Here is a 21,856-nt window from a genome sequence, read left to right on the forward strand (position 1 = left end):
GGAACATGTCAGCGATGGTGATGCAGTTGCTATATTTGCTTACGTCACTGAAAAGTGCTCGTAAGTGGATTCACGAAGCGAAATTGTGCGTAAAAACAGCATGGCTGAGAGAAAATCCCAAGAGTGGTCCGGACCACTCTTAGGAACAATGTGGCTACTTAGAACCTGCTGCCGCAGCGGTATACTTTGGTGCCCTGGCTGGTTTTGAGTTAATTCATGCCCATTAAGGGCTGCCTGATGACTGCTGGTGCGTTTTTATTTCTTTCGGCGCTTTGAGCTTCGCGTGTTGTTTCCCTTGTACGCAGTGGATGGTGTTGACAACCACCACCGTCCAATAAGTTCGAAGTCGCAGTAATTGAAGAATTCTATTGGGCGTCAATGGCATAAAACTACGCATGTAAAGATTTGTGGTTGGATGAAAACCAATGTGATACGTGAATGGTCAGTGCATTCCAACGCGACATGACAAAGAATCAACCTTATTTGTTATGTTGTTGTGTTGCGCCCCATCTCATCCAATTAAAAGTGCGACTCGAGATCCTTGCCTCATTGGTGGAAATTACCACCAAAGAGGTTAATGGGAGCACATTCTTTGCACGCTATTGGAAATAAAAATGAGAGGAAGTTTTCAGTGAGTGGTTCATAAAGTTTGTGCTCTAGTGTACTTTCATTGGCTCTAACTGTCCAATGGTTGCGATCTCTGAAATACAGCTGTCGATACACTTTGGGACGATCTGGAACAAAGCGTACTTTGTAAACCAAAGCCTATTAGGGGTGCGCGTGATTACGCATGGAACTACAAACAAATCATGCATCTTCACCCTCACTGTTCAGACACCGATATGGACCATGATAATATGGCAAGCAATCGGAATAAAATGACCCTAGTAACTTTGTATGACACCGAAAATATGCAAACCTTCACGATTCTGGAGCAAACCTTGGCTGAATTCATCCCTGCGTCAATTACCAGCCATTTAACTTGGCGCACGAACACCATTCAAAGGTAGAGCGAGCCACTGACATGTATTTTGTGCGACGCAGCGGCCACTTGACCTGAGAATAATAGCGTTGCGAAGGCGAATCCCCTGTCGCATGCTCTGATCGAAGCAGACGACAAACGCGAGCGGACGACGGCTTGGCCGACAGGCACAGCTTGTGATTGGTTGTGAAGCAATACCCTCTACATCAGCTCACTCCGTGACGTTGCCAAAACACATCTTTCATCTGGCACGCCTGTCTTGTTCGTCATATCACCCCCCTCGCACATAAGAGAAATTTTTTTTACGACGTGAAAATAGTGCAAGTACTTTCTAAGAGCTCTCTTACGTGCGGTGCAGTTGTCGAAAACAACATGGCGTCGTAAACAGCATATCGGTCGGTGCGACTTTCAGCAAATGCTTCTCGCACGAGTTACTTCAGCGTTTGGCCGGATGTGTTGTGATTACAGCAGCTCTTTCAGTGCGTGTGAGCAGTGCGGAAAGCTGTGGCAGTGCAATGGTGTACGGTGAAGCGCAGCGAAGCCTGTGCGTCGGTGTTGTTATCAAGCGGGGATCGGGGTCGATGTATCGACGGCAACTAGCACTCGAGAAGCCTGCATTGTGTATTTGTGTGCCGGAAACAGTTCGTTCGCTTGACTTTCCAGTCTCTCAGTTGGGTGTTGTGCGACATTTCGGATTGACAGCGTTTTGACACGTTACTTGAGTGACCCCAAGAACGTACGGAAACGTATGAACTACGCGCTCGGTTCTTGCTTCGCCACTAGTTAGCCCGTACGCTTCTATTTACTTGAGAGCAATGTACTGTTCGGGAGTGAAACGATGTTCGTTGTGAACAGTGGTGCTGTGTTGACGTTCCAAGACTTGTGAACAAGCTGTGCTCGTGTGACCGAAAATTGAAAGACAGCGTTGATAACTGTTTTGCCCGGCGAAGTTGTGGTGGGGCAGCTTGGCGCTTTTGTTTATTAAGTCGTCACTTCTCCTTTTTGTGATAACCATAGTCCTAGCGCTGTGATGTGATCAACCAAAACTGCGAGATGCTACATTCTGTTGTGGATCGTGTTACTTTGGAAGCGCGCCTAGACTGTTCTTCGGTAACAACTAGAGAGTTCTATGTGGCAGCGAGAGCCAGTGAACGTCAAGCTTCCCTTCGGCCCCCAGAAAAAGCAAAGATTTCACCGGTGCCTTGCTTTGGATGAAGTTGTAGGCCAATATCGCCTAACTACAGGTTTCCGAGTTCGTCTGGCCATCGTTTTTCACGGCACTAGAGCCTTGACAACAGCCGGTCATGGCCAGTTCTTACACTTTATCAATGGACGTGCACGCCTGGCCAGCCCTTCATTGCTGTCATTGGCAGCTTCCAGTCTGCAGATGCCCTTTGCCTGTTGGCCGTACTTGGTTCCTCATGACACCGACGGCTACTAAATGCTGCCATCGGTGAGTTCACCTTGCAGAACTAAATTTTACCAGTACTATAATTCACGCAGTTCTATAACGTGTGCAAGTTTTTAAGCCCATCAGATGTAATGTTTCTCTATGGTAAGTTGAAACATGAAAAATATACTACTACTTTTATATACATACATATATTATGGAGCAAATACATAAAAAGTTTTTTGTGATTTGATACAAGTGAGCTCTTGTTTGATTATGAGGTTGGGCCTGTCGATTGACCACGTTTAATAGTTGGAAAGTTAATGTGAATTTATTTTTCAGAAGCCAGGTTGCACTTAAAAAATTTATGTTATTTTGGAAAATAGTTCTATAGACGATAACCACTGTGCTAGTACTATACTTCAGTAGGACATATATATTGCGGTACGTAAATTTTACATGAGGCTTCACTTTATTTCAAAGTGATTATAGCAGATTTTGGTCACATTAACGAAGTGATAGCTTCCTCAAATAAGTATTAGAAATAAGTGCTTTAATGATTGTTTTAAATATCTCGTTTTTGGCTCTTCACAGATCGCAGAGATTGGTTTGTTAAGGTCCTGTGATTCATTGGTTGAACATTTTGGCACATCAATCCTCATCATTACTTGGAGCACCTGTACAAAAATAGGAAGGACGCGTTCTCCCTAACTATGCAAGCCTATGTCACCGCTGGGACTGTTATCATTCAGCGGATGGGGCGTGGAAGCATGGATAACAGCCTCATCTGGAAGGACTGCGATCTGCTTGGGAGCTTCGAGCGCACAAAACTGCCTAACGGCTGGCTGCAAGGTTAGTTTTTCTTTAATGCATACGATTACGTGAACACCGCTTACTGTGCACAAATTGAAAATCCAAGCATGGTTGCTTTCAGTGGATACCTGTAATATTCTTACACATCATTCTTATTCAACATTTATAGAACTAAATTGCAAGATAATTGAGAATGTTGAAAGCTGAAAGCCTGCAGCTTATGAATGAAACTCCAATAATCTGAGGCTCAAAAGCTTGTGCTTTGAAACGAGCACAAATACTTTGATTCCTTATTGAGCTCTCGAGCTTGTGACTCCTCTGTGGATCAAGTGCTCTGGAAGGAAATAGCAAGTGGGTGAAAATTGCCTGGCTGTTCACAACTTGTAAGGAGAAAGACCTATTGAAGAAGCTTCAGATGACATAGGGCCAGTAACTGCATCTTTTACCTAATGTAGCTTTTTCTCTCTCAGTGCTGTTGCTTATGTTTCAGCCGAACATGTTCACTACGATTGCATAGTGATATATATTTTTCTACAAATTGTACCTGACCTAAGTATGCATTGTTGATCTCTAAAGGTGACGTTCAGTGTGTTTCAAAGCCATGGCTTCTCATTTCTCTGTCGGTGGCTAGCCTATTTCAGCAGCAGAGCGATGCAGCTAGCACACATGCAATCCAAGTCATGGAGCGCTCCTTATGTGTTCTGTGCAGGACGCAGCATATCCATCCGGCAAGACACTGGTATCAACAATAATGGTGAGTGTTGGTGGCACCTGTAGGAGCCCGTTGTGTTTGTTGCGTAAGATTATTTCCCCTGATGAAGTGCATTTTTGAAAGGTTTTCTTCATTTAGAATAATAGATGTCAGCAACAAACACACATAATCCACAAGTTCTTTGTGTCTTCTAGACTGCCCACTTGCTCCTATACGCAGTACGGTGAGCTGGCTATGTTAGACAGCCTTAAAGTTAGGAACATTGGCTGTTGCGTTGTAATGCAGTCTAACTTGTATTTCTTAGTGAACTTATTTGTGGTCTGCTTCTCGCACCTAGTGTAAAGTCAAAATAGAAGAAACCTTATTGGCTTTTTATGTCTGGCAGAAGTTTCATGCCTTCATCTATAACATTGTAGTTTTGCTCTTGTATCATATTAAATATATTTTCAGTCTTCACTGTTTGTGTGTGTGTGTGTTGAGGCTTGTCATTGGCTTCTGAAAATACAATATCTGTAAATATGAGCACATAATTGACAACTATACACTCTTGCATGTAGCATGGTTGTAACAATGATCTGTATTTTTCTAAGTTCCAGCAGTAACAAGGGGTTTGGTGCTCCACGGTCACGTACAGTGTATCAAGAACAGAGCACAGAAGACCAACAAGTATAAAGGGACTGCCAGTGACTGTTCTCCTGCTCAAAGTTTACAACAGCAGAAAGAGCACATTGTGATGTCAGGAGTAGCTGCTGCTTAACTTCTTAGCAGTGCATTATTCAGCAGTTCATTTGCTTGCATTCAAAATTATTTAAATTTTGCATGGAAGATACCAAACTATGACACTAATTTAAAGGCTGTTGTAGTGTTAGTGGGCAAATATTTTTGAGCTGAAGTTTTTAACATGCGTGTTAAGTGCCTGCGTGCCTCTACATTTACGTGCCAGAAATCACAGCATCCATGGTCGCCAATGGTAACTGTGTCTGCATTCTTTGTAGTACAAGAAGTAAAGCCATGGATGCAGTAATCATGTACTTAGTCGATGTAATCCTTCAGTGTACACTCATTTGTATAGCACCAATGATGCCATGAGTGTATAAGCTCTGGGAAGTGAATCTATGTGGATTATTTTATTTGGAAGGAAGTAGATCATCACTACTCCTAGTATATCTTAACAGAAGATTTTAGTGCTTGGGTATAATCCCACTGCCTGTCCGTCCTTCAACAGTCTACTTATCTACTGTGTAAGTGTAACTTTTTAAATGTATACTTTGCTCAGATAGGTTTGTTCATAAGTTAATGCAAGTGACTTATCATCTATGCAGCTCTACTCAGACTAGAAATAAAAGTACTTATTTTTATATGTAGCTATACCATGCATTCACTTGTGTTTTTTTAGGTGCCTGTACAATTGTTTAGCCCTACAAAAGTGCTGGTATACTCTAATATTGAATCTGGCATCTTAAAATAGTTTGTTAGTGGAAGTAAGAATGTGTTTACAATCATTATTACTATCCTCAGATGAACTGTGAGAACTCTGTGGAAATTTATTTACATTTTCTGAACTTTGTGAAGGCAAATGTTGTTATGTTCCTTTATTGTTGTCCCTGTTTCATGCAAATGACACATAATTACTTTGCAGTGGCATAGTATTAGTTGTTATTTTACACATATGTGCTGAGCAACATCGCAGTTGAGGCCAGCAGCAAGACATACATGCAGTGCACTGGAGCATCACCTCACATAGTGTACAGTCTTTGCCCACCAGTAAACTCAATATTTTTCAAGCAGACTAATAGACAGCTGTATGGGAACTGTGTTGATGTGCAAACTTTGAAGTCTTCTTGAGGAGTGTTTTTCATCATTTTGTCCAAGTGAAGTAGCTACCCAAAGCCACAACTGGTGGGAATGTGGTGGTTTCCTCTCTCCAAAAGCACTCTTACCAGCTGCCTCAATGTTAGCATGGGGTGAATTCACGAACTGGAAAAATAATTGGTCTTTGTTTTCTTGGCCGAAAGAGTCGCTTCCACCGTTGAGCCACCACGACGCGCCAGAATAAAAACTTTTAGCTAAATAAAGTTGATTCTACTTTTGAGAAGTGTTTTGGGGAAACGAAATGGCACCTATAGCTGTCAATATAAACACTGTTTGCACCAAGGAGCTTAGTAGCTTATAATTGTATTATTCATGTTTTGTCTAAAATTTACTCGTGCTGTGCCAACTTTCAGCCCAAGTGTCCTAACATTCTTTGTTAGTGGGTTGTGAATGAGCCAAGCTATGTAAATAAACAGAGTGATATTGCAGACATGTACAAAATATTGATGCACAGCCCCTTTTTTTAGCATGACATTGTCAAGGGCTTTATTCTTGTGTTTTTTATAAAAACTGCTTGCCACTGGGCAGCAGCAGAAAACTATGCATCAAGCTTTTGCGAGATAATTCGAGAAACACCGTGTTCAGACATAACAGTGCCGGTGGATATCTCTCGTAAGTTACTTTCTGTAGTATATTCAAAATGAGTGTATTAGAATTGTTGTTTTGTAGCCATTCAGTTTATTATTTACACCTGAGTGTATGTATGTATGTATGTATGGGTGTACATATGTATATGTGTGTGTGCGTATATGTATGTATGTATGTATGTATGTATGTATATATGTATGTATGTATGTATGTATGTATGTATGTATGTATGTATGTATGTATGTATGTATGTATGTATGTATGTATGTATGTATGTATGTATGTATGTATGTATCTTTTAAATGAGAATCCGTTTATCATTGGTGAGTAAGTTTGGTAATGATTTGGCTGAATTTGTTTCTAGTTATTTCTCTTTTGAGCCATTACACATTTCAATTTGTTTTGTACTGCATAAAAATAAATGTAACCTTACACAGAATATGTGTGTTCGAAGAAGTTTCATTTACCAACCTATAGTCATGGGCAAGAAATTGGGTAAAATGGAACGAACCTGCGAAGATTAGTTTCGAGCATAGCTACTCTACATGGCATATCTCGTACACATTGCGTTGGTTGAATATGTCAATTTCAACCTTTCAATTTTAATCAGAATAAGCAAGCTATCACCCGTGGTTGTATATGTGTGTGATATTTATGCATACTGTGATACCGGTTCGCAATTACAATTAAGGTCACAAACCTAGTCAAGCTGAATACACAATTTTTGTCCATGCACCTTTCATCTGCACTGGAACTGTTGTTAATAAAAAATAGACTTCAGTTTAGAAATTTATTCTAGTAGCCAAAAGCAGGGTATCTCAATATCACACAAATCAAATAGCCATTGTTCTGTTCCATTCTGGACAATACGGGACCCTCTCAGCAGAACTCGATTAACTGCTATAGTTCATTTTAACCATTGACAGCGACATTACACTGAAGCGTGCAGCATGACAAATAGCGGGAGAGAAGACACAAACTAATCACTCTGTTTGCATCAGCTCTAACTGTCCGTGCTCTTTGGTCTTGCTGCATGTGATGATGCCCACCAAATTAGCACGAAAGCGTGTCCCTACAAAGGCAGTCAACTTGGCTGCAAGCAGTTAGCTCACTGCATGTGTAGATTTTCTTCAAAACACCGTGAAGACTGATTGCTGGTCGAATATCCAAACACGTGAAAACTAATATACCAGGTATGATATTGGTATTTCAGCACTGGACACTTTTGCGATAAGAGAGGATGGAGGAGAAAATTATGAACCCTGAATTGTTAAATTTTTGAAGGAGCACAGTACAGCGCTTTTGGGTCAAAAGGGGAGTGAAAGAAGCAAGTGCGAAAGCCTACTTCTCAAAAACTTAGTACCCGCCACCACGCATAATGTCAGGCCGGGCAACCTCTTGAAAAAAAAAGTGCTCAGTGATTCTGCGAATCGAACCAAGTACCTCCTAGATTGTAGTTGAGCGCTGTAACCACTCGTCTACTGCAGCAGTGCTTGCATTCGCCCTATTGCTGATATATCGTCATTCCTTCGAATGAAGCCAAATGCAAAAACGTCCGGTGAAACTTTGTCAAAAATAGAAAAAATAGTTAGAATGCGTTTGCCCAAGGTTACTAGAAGATAGAAACCGCCACGTGTGACTGTATAACCGTGCGCTATTTATTCTTGTACATTACTGTCATGACGCTGGGATAGCCGGCTCTAACGTAGGCTACCTTCTCATAGTTTGCCAAATATAAATGAGAAAATAAAAATATATATCGGCCTGTGACAACGCTAATCAACTATTATGAGCTCACTGTCACTAGTGTCACTTTCACTAGATGAATGCTCAGTTTGCTTTCATTATCGTTATTTAGGAAAGTTTTGGCTCATCAACTCAACTCTCTTATTAGCATTGATTCTCACACCTAAGGACAGTCACACTTCATCTCGCTTTCTGAGTGGCTGTCACTCCCATATAACGCGTACTCCACTTTTTTATGCTCTCCGAGCATCTGACCCTGTTTTGCGGAGACTTTCCCTGACGTCTGCTGGGCCAGAAAATTGTCTTTATTATCTATCAATTTCAAGCTTTCGCGAAGCCGAAACGAGAGTCTCTCTCTCTTTTCATCCTTTTCGCACGTGTGATAACGTCTCTCGACCTCAAGACTCGTATACACCTCCCTTGCTTTGCGCACTCAAACAACGCTGGGCGAAATATTTGCACCGTGTTTTGTGAAAAGCATTAGCACTGAGACACCTCCCGACGAGTCTCCCACATTTTACGTAGACATATACCTAAGTGTAAGCGTATGCACGTTCTCACATTCCGGCTTTATAAAAATGCTGCGGTGCATGGAACCAGCAAAATTGCGCTCACAATTTCATTTGATTACTGCTGTTATCTATTTCCGCACAATTCGTCTGCAGGCACCAAAGTCGCTCATGTGTCTTGTAATAAGAATATTGTAACAAAGGCTACCTTTGACTATAGGTACAAAACACCCTTACGTTCACCACTATACCGTGCTAGATTGCACCGAATTAGTTAAGTAGCAGCACAGCTTCAATGAAATGTAAGGTAACTGGTCGCGTTAAATCGGGAAAGACATTCGAGGCACATTTTCAAACATTGCATGCATCGATTTATGTCTGGTTTCATTTATGTGGTACACCTGGAGTGTTGTTTACTTGTACTTGGCGTGATAGTGCATGGATTGCTCGATGACTTAAGGCCATCGAGCAATTTCGTTTTTAGCTACAGTCGTTGATGAAAGGCGGGTGCTTGGCTTTGCACAGACCGCCAAAACGGCTATTACAACGTACGCGGCATCCCGTAAGCGCTGTAGCAGACGCTCGCGGAACTGAAACTTGGATGCAGCAAATCATTGGCTGTCATCGTATACCCTCGATGGTAGACGCTTTGCGTGCTACCTTGATATTATCGGCACACACTTCTTTCTTTCCTTGTCGTTTAATCAGCTATCGTGTGTCCTCCTTGCCCTCTTAAGTGCCGAATAAGTTAAATTCATACCCGCGCTATAGTAATCCCTCCAGATAAGAGAACTTTCGGCTAAGAAAATGCGTAGCCAAAGAGAAAGCTTTGTGAATTCGGCCCCAGATTTGTAGACCACTGAATAGGAAAACTCTTGCAGGCGCAAAGCGCAGCGACCAAGGCGGCCTGATGGATCTTTCAGAGAGTTGAGCCAGCAGAGTGCGTGGTGGTCGGTAACTACCGAAAATGGGCGTCCGTATAGGTAAGGTCGAAATTTCGCCACCGCCCATACAAGAGCCAAGCACTCACGCTCTGTTATCGAATAGTTACTTTCAGGGGCGGATAGGAGGCGGCTGGCATATGCAATAAAGCAATCATGGCCATGTTGTTTCTGAGCCAGCACTGCACCAATGCCATACCCATTTGCATCTGTACGGATTTCCGTAGGGGCAGCAGGGTTGAAGTGTGCCAGAATCGGAGGGTTAGTGAGAAGAGCGACGAGAGTCGAGAACGCAGAAGCCTCTTTGTTGCCTCATGAAAATGGGACTTCTTTCTTGAGGAGCTGCGTAAGCGGCCTCGCTATGTGTGCAAAATTTTTCATGAAGCGTCGAAAGTAGGAGCATAGTCCGATAAAGCTGCGTACATCCTTCGCAGATCGTGGAACAGGAAAGTTTTTGACCGCGCTGATTTTTGACGGGTCTGGTTGTACACCGTTGGCGTCTACTAATTGGCCAAGCACTGTGATTTGATGGCGTCCAAAGTGACATTTGGACGAGTTGAGCTGCAGGCCAGCGCGACGGAAAATTCCCAGGATGGCTGAGAGGCGCTGTATGTGAGTTTCATATGTTGGTGAAAAGACGATGACGTCGTCCAAGTAGCACAAACAGGTGGACCATTTGAATCCTCTCAGCAGGAAGTCCATCATTCGCTCGAAGGTGGCTGAAGCGTTACAAAGGCCGAAGGGCATGACCTTGAGCTGATATAGGCCATCGGGGGTGATGAATGCCACCTTTTCATGGTCCATTTCATCTACCTCTATCTGCCAGTAGCCGGAACGAAGGTCTATGAAGGAAAAATAGTGGGACCCATAGAGGCAATCAAGCGCATCATCTATTCGTGACAGAGGGTAGACGTCTTTTTTGGTAATTTTGTTTACTTGTCGATAATCCACGCAGAAACGCCATGCACCGTCTTTCTTGCAGACTAGCACTACAGGAGAAGCCCAAGGACTGCAGGATGGCTCAATGATGTCCTTGGCGAGCGTTTTGTCGACCTCACTTTGGATGATGTGACGCTCGGTGGCCGACACTCGATATGGACGCCTATGAATAGGATGCTCCTTACCAGTGTTTATGCAGTGGCTCATACCGGTAGCTTTCCCCAACGGACGGCCGCTGATGTCAAAGACATCGATGTAGGACAGCAGAACCCGGTGGAGCTCATCAGCCTGCTGCGGCATTAAGTTGGAAGCGATCATCGAAATAATGGCGCTGTCGGAGCAAGTGGCAGATTGATGTTGAGCGTGGGGGTCAGATGGGGCGGCCATCGCGAAAACATCTACCGCATTGTCTTCTAAGGTGCAGATTAACGCCAAAGAGATCCCTTGTGGTAAAAGTTGAGGTGACAAGCTAAACTTGACAACTGGGAGGCACGTAGAACTTCCTGCGACGGACAGAATGGTGTGCGGTAATGTAATGCCACGGCTTATGAGGACATCGGTGATAGGCGTCAGAACATAGTCCCCATCGGGAACTGGTGGTATTGAGACGAGCTCTATGCAGTTCAGTATCTGTGGAAGGAGGCGCGCGTGTCCCGTTGTGCAGAGGCGACTCGGCCGTTGTGTAAGAGGTTCTGTTGCGGGCAAGTGTAGACGGAGCGTACTGGTCGAACAGTCTATGAGGGCAGAATGCGCGGACAGGAAGTCGAGGCCTAAGATTACGTCGTGGGGGCATTTATCAAGGGTGGTGAAGAGAACAACTGTGTGTCGATTGGCAATGCTGACACGAGCGGAGCACATTCCCACTATAGATGCTATTCCACCATCCGCAACACGGACGAACTGAGTGGTCGCCGACGTGAGAACCTTCTTGAGCTTGCGGCGAAAATAACTCGTCATGACGGAAAGTTGGGCGCCAGTGTCGACAAGAGCAGTGACATATACGCCGTCTACTTGTACGTCTATGAGGTTCCGTTTTGTCGGTATCGTCAAAAGAGGATCTTCGGTCAGTCCAAGCGATGCAGCGCCACCTCTGGGGGCTGCAACGCTTAGTTTTCCGTCGGGGAACCTCGTGGGAAGGCGGGGGAAGATGGTCGGCGGGGCTGTGGAGAACGAGACTCCCGACGTTGGGGGGATGGAGAGCGGGAGTAGTGTTATTCATAAGCAGGTTCCTGGGCAAAATGGTCGTGGCTGGTCTCATGGCGATAGGTAGGACGTGCATAGAAGGGACGAGAGGACAGTTGTGCAGGAGGACCCCAGCGACTTCTGCAATGGCGAGAAATGTGCCCGATTCTGTGACACGAGAAGCATATCGGCTTGTCATCGTGTGTTCGCCATGCGGACGGATTACGGAACGTTGAGGGAGAGCCGGTCGGGAAGGGACGGGCAGGCGTGTATCGGGGCTGGTAGTCGGTGCGGGGGGCGGTGAGATAGAGTGAATTCCCAAGCTGGCGATTTCCTGCCGGACGACTGCTTGAATGAGAGGCAACGTAATTGGCGGAGAGGGGTCGGGGGACATTGGTCCCACCTTAGCTGGAGCAGCTGCTTGAAGCTCCCGCCTGACGATTCGCGTCAAGTTGTCACAGGTGTCTGGTGGATGATATGTGTCGAGACAAGAGGACGTCGCAGTGGTGTTCAGGAGGCGCTGGAACTGATGGGAGATGCGTCTGCTTTCAGCTTGTTGGAACCGGTGGCATTTTTGAATGATCGCATCAACAGATGACACATTGTTGAATACCAACAAGTTAAACGCATCGTCGGTGATACCCTTTAGTATATGCGCAACTTTTTCAGGTTCAGACATATTTTCGTCAGCTTGGCGGCATAGTGGAAGGACAGCCTGAATATAACCGATGTAGGGCTCCGTGGAAGATTGTGCGCGAGTCAACAACTCATTTTTCGCAGCTTCACGACGGCCAGAGATGTTGCCAAAAAGCTCACGGATTTTTGCCTTGAAGCCGTCCCGGCTTGTTATGTCATGCTCGTGGTTATCAAACCAAACACGAGGGGTTCCGTCGAGATAAAAGATGACGTTTGCGAGCATAAGAGTGGGATCCCACCTGTAAGTGGCGCTGACGCATTCGTAGAGGCGTAGCCACTGGTTGACGTCAGAACCCTCACTGCCCGAGAACACGCCGGGGCCTTTGAGCGCGGGAAGCGTCACGAAAGTTGTTGCGGACGCTGGATTGACAGGTCGTGCAGAAGGGGGAGCGACCGGAGAGGATGTAGGCGACTCTCTGGTGGTCATGTTGTTAGCCGCGAGGGAGCGTCCGCTTCGGAGTTCCGTGGCGAGGTCGGGGATCGCACAACTCCACCCAATATGTTACGGGAACAAGAATGACTCAGAGGGGTAGTCACCGATGTGTTTTCAGCCGGTTAGGCGAGCAGCGCCAGCCAGACAGACTAGCTCGCGCCAGTCTTTCTCCTTCGTCTTCTTCAGCTCCCTGCACTGGCACGTAGCAATATATATATATATATATATATATATATATTTATATATATTACAGGAGAGAGTAAGACGCATGCTTGATGCTTTTGAATACTACGCATGTCTGCATGTACACGTCAGACAGCGAAAACCTAATCAACCTCATGCAACTCTGAATGGCATTTTTCCAATCGACACCTGTATTTCACGTGAAAGCGACATAATTATCCTTTTTCGTGCTTGCTGACATAACCAGCGTCGAGAGAAAGTGTGAGCATCATTTCAGTCGCGTAGCATGTAATTCCTTCAATATTGTAGTCCTCACCATATTTTAACATGTACGCAAGCGCTGAAGAAATAGTGCAAGCACACATAAACATGCGCGCACACATGCATGCACACTTTGGGATTTACTCATATTTCGGTAAGAAACAGGGCGGCGTGATTAAATATGAAGACACATGTACGACATGAGATAATTTAACTGTATTTGCAACTAAAAACGCATAATGTATTGATATACCTTCATTCCTTCATTGCCTATAAAAAGATACAGTTGCCTTTAAAACCGCCAATCAATGACTGCATAATGTGCATACGTTACTTTGACTAAAATGTGTCAATAATATTGGTTTATACGCGTTCTGTTTCGAAAGGCCACTATTAGGTGATTATTTTTGTAGGCCAGCATCATAATAGCTGCGCGATGTCTGTGTGTGAACCCTCAGTTCTTTTCATATAATAATTTTTGGACATTATGGCTACTATTACTTGGCGAGTATTCGGCCCCGAGAGAACCGTAAGAACCTAATAAAAGTATTTGCTGGCATAATTCTTCTTTGTTGTGCGCTATCATCAGTAAAATGACGTGAGAAAATATATACTCATGAAACGTTTACGTGCGAAATTGCATTGTCTTCAAACAGCTGAAAATAGGCTGCTGTAACTGACAGGAGTGTACCTCGCGACACAAATCAGCGAAATTTTTCACAGTACACGCACTTGTGAGAAACATACGCAGGCTTCGACAGTTGAACATAGCATCAAAGCGCTGGTATCCGCGAATTTCAGTGAGCAAAACACCCACGGCTCACGGTGAGGCACTAATACGACGCACGAACACACGTTAGTCATACTTGGGAACGGCGCACCACGAACTGAAGATGGAGCCGAGTTTATGAAGCCCTACAAACTATTCGCTGATCAAATGCATGCGCAAAACAATGCATAAGGCACAAAAAAGCTAAAGGTTCCGCCGACGGTTTGCAATAAGCGAATTGGTAGATGTATATCCGTAGAAAAACATTCCTTCATGCGGTAGCTCTGTGGCGCAATAGATAAGAGATATGGTTCACGTGCATTACGCCCCAAGTTCGATTCCAGTGCTGAGTGTGGTTTGCATGTTAATTTCGTAATTGTAAATTATTTTGATACAAATGTATTTCTAGTTACCTAGAGCCTAGGATTCATCGCATTATCGGCGAGAAACCGCCCTCGATTGCGTAAAATAATGCTGTTTTACGCAACCGCGTCAGATTCAGGCCACCTACGGAAATGTCTCGCGTAACTGCAGGCCGTACCTAGCCAGGAAACTTTTGACTTAAAATCCCGGCTAACCCTTGTCCCGTCTATTCTGAAGGCTGCTTCTAATTGGGCTCTGTGGCACGGCTACGGAGTCACGTAACTAACTCAATTTAAGCGGCCATAATATGACTTAATTTCCTGTCTACTGGCGTGTTTTCAAGCCGAGAATTGACTAACAATGTAGGACAAGACGAAGGCAAATTACCAAATCAGTTAAAAGTTCATGCTTATATATTGTTTCTTACCACCTACATTTGTGTGATTTACGATGTCGGTGATCTCTACTGCGTATTGCCATAATAAATTTGTCGAACGGTTGATTTTCAGTACGGATGTCTTGTTTCAACAGCCCAATGTTTTTTTTTTCCTTTATTACTTAGCAGCTGTCGTTGATGGCTAAACACTCGAGACAGGCACAGTCAGACAGATAATCGAATAGAAAGCACCCGAGACATGGTAATTTTTATAATTTTCAGTTAACGTCCGAAAACTACAGTATAACGGAGGCCATTGTTGACAGTTACAAATATTTCGACCAGCGGGGGATTATTAACGTGCCACTAAATTTTAGTTCACGGGCCTTTAGCAGATTGGCTCAAGCTATATGCGTCCACCGCGGCCGATTTCAGAATCCCGCCACTTACGGGTCACCTTAACTAATACGGAGCCGGTAGATCGCTTAGATTCTGATCGTAACAAAAATGTTTTTAACACGTAGTTTTCATATTGCATTGATAATGTTATAGTTGTTTTCGCCAATGTCTATCCTGTTGAAATGTGCTCAATAATGACTGGTCTCGTGCCGTCGTGCGTAGGTGGTGTTGGTGGTCTCCGACCGTGGTGACAACAGGCTCATTGCGGACGTCTTGAGTGCGCAGGCGCGCGATCATAACGTCACTGTGCAGCACACGTACTACGTGCCGAACGACTACAGAGACGACGCCAATGGAACGATACGACGCATTATCCGCGATTCCCACACCGCCACAAGAGGTAAGCGTGACTTTAATTCTGGATGTTTGAAAATTTCCGTTCGTACTTACGTAAAGCTTGGCTGCACGCATCATAATTATCTTCATATTAATTTCTTCTTGGGCTGCATAACCTTGTAGTGCGATGGCTCTTGAAATTATATCAAAAATAAGACCTACTGCTTAGTGAGGCTCTTGTAACTCACTTCTAATTCTTGTTAGGAGGTCAAACCGACAGCATTACCTTCGGGACCTTCAAATGTGTAATTATTTTTCTATACTATTGCACTTTTTTGTTGGTTTTACAAAAGCTATTAAAATTGGAAAAAAAAGATTGCAAACATGTTAGGATATTCCTGCTGAAAAATTTTCGTTTAAAACACGTTCAAAAACCAATTCGAAGAAATAAAAAGGAAAACGCAGGAAAAACAGTCCGGCAAAGGTAAGATGTAGCGAGCAGGTAAATTAGAAGCGCGGCGGTTTGGATTTTTTGGTATGACATGACGATTGTTACTGCGTGAGCTTATGCATGATCGATAGCGGATATTAGAGAATATACAGCAACTTGAAGACTACATCAACTTGAGATATTTTCTTTGCCAGCCCCAATTACGTTTCACGAATGTTTAGAAGTTCTGTGGAGAGCATCTTGCCCATTACAAAAACATCATTTGCAACAAGTGTTAGGAAAAATTACGCACACGTGCATAACGTCTCGACATGCACGAGGGCCACTGTGCACGGCTCAAGTATGCCTAACTCAATAGCAGGCACTACAACTTCATCTGGAAGGCCAAGAAAGCATGAGCATTTCGAAACAACACAACAATTTATTGCGTTGCGTAAATCATCCTACTGTAATTTTTTTAATGCGAAGCATTTCTTAGTGAACTTCGGCAACTATGAACGTATCTATCTATCTATCTATCTATCTATCTATCTATCTATCTATCTATCTATCTATCTATCTATCTATCTATCTATCTATCTATCTATCTATCTATCTATCTATCTATCTATCTATCTATCTATCTATCTACCTATCTATCTATCTATCTATCTATCTATCTATCTATCTATCGATCTATCTATCTATCTATCTATCTATCTATCTATCTATCTATCTATCTATCTATCTATCTATCTATCTATCTATCTAGCCGCTTACGTTTGGGTGCTCTCATGGTCATGCCCTTAACTTGGCGTGAAGCAAAATTAGCAAGGAAGGGTAATATGGTTTGACGAAGATGACGCGCTGGTCAAGACAGGAATAATGTCACAATCCCGTCGCGTACGTCGTCAAACACTTCCCACCAGACAGTCGCACATACCCATGGACGGGTATGTGTCGCTTGCATACGGGTACGGGCCACAGGAGGTTGTAGTATCTACCCACGAACGACGAGAACACAATTGGGCTTCTTTAACGCATGAGCGCTAAGCAATACCCGACATCGGTAGCGTCGACTCAACGAATGCATAGAATAAATATCAGTGTTATGAAAAACCTGACATAGGCAGCGTTGCTGTGAATTATGTACAGTTCCGCCCTCATGATGGTTTGTGTGTCCATCTATCTGTCTGTTTGCATGTATTCCTCTTTTTCCGTCTGCATGTCTGTGTTTTCCCGTCTCTTGGTCTGTCTGTCCGTCTACACGTGGGTCCATCTGTCCACCCGCCCATCCGTCCACCCGTCCGTCCACCCGTCCGTCCATCCGTCCGTCCGTCCGTCCGTCCGTCCGTCCGTCCGTCTGTCTGTCTGTCTGTCTGTCTGTCTGTCTGTCTGTCTGTCTGTCTGTCTGTCTGTCTGTCTGTCTGTCTGTCTGTCTGTCTGTCTGTCTACAACGGACACGGACAGACAGACGGGGTGGCTACGACAACAGAGGGGGATTGAACCAAAACGTAAGTGCATGAGGCCCACTGTGACGCCATGTTCTCAGAGCACCTGGATACTGAAAAGGCGCGAAGTGCTTACATTTCAGTCCAATCCATGCCACCTCGCGGCCATTTAAATCCATCCGTTTCATTTCGAACTGTCTCTTCGACCGTTACTTCACCTCCTTCCGGAAAGCGAACGAAAGAAACAGGTGACACCTTGGCTCACGTGACATAGAACGCTATATATGACATCAGTCATCGCTCAAATAGGGCAATCGGGTGCCACTTGATGGAATCGAACACCTCTGTCTGAATTGGGCTCACGTGACACACAACGTCACGGCATTCCCCACGGCTCAGATGGGCCAATCACGAGCGACTCAATGGAAAGGAACGCCTCCGTCGGGATTTCCAATGTATATAAAATTGTACCACAGCTCTGGTGAAATAGATGACGTCATAGATAACTGGGTTGAAGAGGAATTAGTGATGTATATGTTCTAAACGTAGGCAGCAGTTAGCCTTACTGGCAGCTTACAGCTTTTCAATGAATGCAGTTGCATGACAATTAAATAGAATAACCAACCAGTCATCGTTGCATGCACTGACTATTTCACCAAAATGACATAGCTTAGCAAAACATAGAGATAACGGTTAACGCTAATAGTTGAAGTATTCATAAACCACTCTGAAAACAAGCGAACAAAGCGTTAATGCACACAAAATGTTTTTTTGGCATGTTGGCCTGCGCAGAAGAGGCGCTGGCCAGTTGTGACACTGGCTAGCGCCTCCTCTGAACTGGCGTTTTGTGGATATGTTGACGTTCATGTCACCTTGGCTACTCATTTTCAGTAATTTCCGAGAGAAAAATAGTTTACCCAAAATGAAGTGAAAGTAAATAAGCATAAAAAACTGAAAAGAAGGGAAAACATAATATTTAAAGGGCAGTTTATTTGCTAGATTTTTTTTGTGGTGTAATGTTCACGCGCACATATTTCATGCGCAGCCACAGTGTACGGACTACCAAAATCATTTTGTTCATAGTAACGGATATCTGTGCACTACAAGCGCTCCTATATTGCATGGTCCACTAAGAACTCTTTTTGTAAGTTTTACGCCTGTATAGCTGAAAAAGCACTGAAGCACACGGTCCGAGTAATTTCTGCTGTGTGTGACGGCGTATGTCCAAGCTTGCTAGTCCTTAGTATAGATTTTCTTTATCTTGCATTTGCATACTTTTTGCACTGTAGAATAATGTACTTATGATTATTTTCATGATGACCGCAGGGGCTTTTTGGTTAGTTGTATCGGTGTACAGTTGTAGGAAGCTGTCGTAGTATCATTTAGGTGTGTGAAATAAGGTCTGTGTGTATACTAGGAGATCAGCCAGGATAGAGAATCATTTTTTTTTTCAATCCACTTCATGAAGTAAGGATAGCTTTGGTTTAGTGTCATGAAATCAGCTCTTTCGTTGCAAGTTGTTGTGTGATGCTAACTAATCCTTCTTTAAGAACATTTCAAACTAATTGGGCTTCAGCTAAAACACATTTCGACTCTCCATTCATCGTCTGCAGTGTACGTGCTTTTAGCGGAGACTGGTGTCCTCGTGGATTTTGTGCGCCTCATGCATCAGGTGGGACTGCTGGAGGGCGGCGAGTACGTCATCGTCTCTGTTGAGGAGGAGGATACGTACGACCGGAGAAACAAGTACCAGTACATGAAAAAAGGTGAGCCTATAAGCAGTGTGAGTCTAACCTTTAAGCCTTCATTCTTCTAAAACTGCCATTTTTAGACTGCTTCTATGTAAGACGTATACACATAGTAACAGTAAGAGAGTAAGTGCAAAACCACTATATTATACAGTTACAGTTACACGTCTGCAGAGGCTCTGCAGACGGAAACTGCCAGACATGGCGCACTGCGTCGTTGTTGGAGTAGTTGGAGGCGCTCAACTAAAACTGCTTATTATTATCTGGGACCTTCCATTGGAGGGCTGTTACGATTTCAACCATATACTGTTATTTAACCTGCACCTAAAGACAACACAACCCTCTGGCAATTTGCCTCCACCGAAATTCAGCTGCCATGACCGGGATTCAAATGCGCGACCAGTCTGTCAGCAGTGAAGTGCCGTGTTAAAACTAGACAACTGCAGAGGCTTATCAAATTAGTGTTGGTCACGTTGACAATACATCTTCTGCAATCCTTGTCTTCAAAAGTGTGGCAGATAGTAAGAATGATTTCTCGGCTTCTGATTATTTGATAACAGCACGACCACGGTAGTGCAACAGTAAATAGAACAATAAATTTACGCTACATCTATGGTAACCTAGTTTTTAATTGAACGCCAAGCAATGGTATACAAATCCAGGTTCTCCTCTTCGTTTTGACAATATTTTGGGGATTAAACGTACGCTTCTTCCCCCTGGGATGTGAGTATTTATCTTAGCTTTTATTTCAATGCTTCTTGTGCACTACGTGAGCGTCAAAAAGCAGAAAGCAAAGTGTATACTGCACAACACTAAACCTGAAAACAGCGATTATTTACGGAGTTTGTAAAATCAGTGACACGACAGCTATTGTTCCTTGTATAGAAAAATAATAACGACATTTAAAAAAGCATTCATCTAAATCTGCTTATGCCAAAAATATGAATAAAAAGGCAAGAAGAAGCACAACTTTTGGATATGCATCAGTGTCCCTCTGTATAATATGTAGAAAATTACAAGAATGAACGAGCGCAGCATGCTTGCTAGGAATGTTCCTTGTTCATGTGATGCGGTTACTCAAAGCAAAGTCATTATATGTTGATTATTTTACGGAAAGCGAGAGGTGTTCAACTGAAACTCATTTCCTGAGAGGTTCAAAGTCAACAAAGTTTTTATTCTGTATACCATTCGGACCGCCAGCGTACATAAAATAATGCACATTAAAAGCAGGAGAAAAGAAAAAATAACGCACAGCCATGAGCACACCTATGGACAACAGGCCTAAAGAGGAACAAGGACAAGAGCTTATTCTCAGTCTCGTATTTTAAAGACGATAGTCTTTCTTAGTGTACTTCAACGCTAAAATTTTGGTCTGTCTGTCGACTTGCCTAGTTCGAAACAGCTTGTTTTCTTTCCTTGTAATCCGTTTGCTTTTAATCCCTAAACCACATTTGCAGTGCCCACCAATAATACTCTGGTTTCTTCGTTCATACTACTACGAAGTGCTGATTAAAAAAGCAAACTTAGCGCATATATGAGGCACATTATTAACACATCCATATACTGTTGCGTGTTGTTTTACACTATAAAATGCATACATAGGTAATTCTAAGAAATGTAGAGTTTAGTACGCTAAGCTAGCACTGCAACGCTATGCCCGAAAATGGGGGTGTTACCTGCGCTTGGCTAAAGTGGTGGCACCTACCCGCTGCGCGCATTGGGGTACTTTAACGCAGCGCCTCCAGAATCCCATTCACCCACTTTATCGCGCAGAACATCAAATAAATGTTTCAATCCCTCTCTCGAGGCGGAAGACTATCGTTATACAACGACATTTGCCGTGAAACATGCAAATATGGTGTCAATTTGCTTTTGTCATCAAATACTGCACGTTTCTTTTAAATCGGGAGGGGAGGGAATAACTTCCAGAGTAGCCTAGCTTTATGTTTCGCTGCCACTCTATAATACCGTCAGTGCAACATAGCAAGCAACCAATTGTAGCCATGCATTTCTTTTGAGTTCTCTGATAATGTTTGCTGCATCTCAGTTGAGCAAACGCACCGGCAAATCGAGGCGAAGCGTTGCGACGCACTATATCAACCAGCATAAGAGTTTCAATCAACTTTCAGAACTGAAATCACGAACTCGGTATACGTCTGCCGCAGATTTTATCATCCACTTTCAAACTCGCGAGTAACAGGAAAAATTTCAAAACCTTTATTACCACAACCTGCATCGTTCACAACGTCAAGCGGTGATAAAAAATTTGTTCTTTCGTAATATGTTTTGCGCACGCTGGCTTGTAACTTTAAACACAACATTCTGCATGGGTGTCTAGCAACAGTAGTTCAAATAGAAGCTGACAAAAAACTGTTTTTTCTGCTGTTGAATACATCTTCAAGATAGGCCATGAATATAAGCTATAGACTTAGAGCTTTAAGCAATAATTGAAAAGATGACGACGTGGAACGCTTGTCCCAGCTGAAGCACATCAGGCCTGTTAGCCTTGATAGCATGCTGCATTAACAACACGAACATGTAGAAGAATACTAGTGTTCTTCTGCGTACAAAACAACCCTTGAAGCGCATGAAATAGGCCTAGTGAAGTTAAGCTGTCACTTCAATATCCATGTGCTTCATGTTATCTTTTATTTTATGTGTCGCGTTAATATGCACTGTGCCAAACCTTCATTATTAAAGATTTTGGGCACAGCCGCGTGAACTGCCTAGCCGGTAA

General features: G+C 43.5%; 1 protein-coding gene across 1 annotated transcript in view; it reads left to right on the plus strand.

Annotated features, from left to right (window-relative positions):
- LOC142767858 (guanylate cyclase 32E-like) overlaps nt 1-21,856 on the plus strand; it is a 288,413-nt gene that overhangs the window by 254,761 nt on the left and 11,796 nt on the right. The window contains exons 5-6 of the mRNA XM_075870104.1: nt 15,377-15,554; nt 18,985-19,137. Of these exons, the coding sequence (XP_075726219.1) occupies nt 15,377-15,554; nt 18,985-19,137 (331 nt within the window). The remainder of the gene's footprint in view (nt 1-15,376; nt 15,555-18,984; nt 19,138-21,856) is intronic.

Source organism: Rhipicephalus microplus, chromosome 7, assembly GCF_043290135.1.
Source record: "Rhipicephalus microplus isolate Deutch F79 chromosome 7, USDA_Rmic, whole genome shotgun sequence".
NCBI lineage: Eukaryota > Metazoa > Arthropoda > Arachnida > Ixodida > Ixodidae > Rhipicephalus > Rhipicephalus microplus.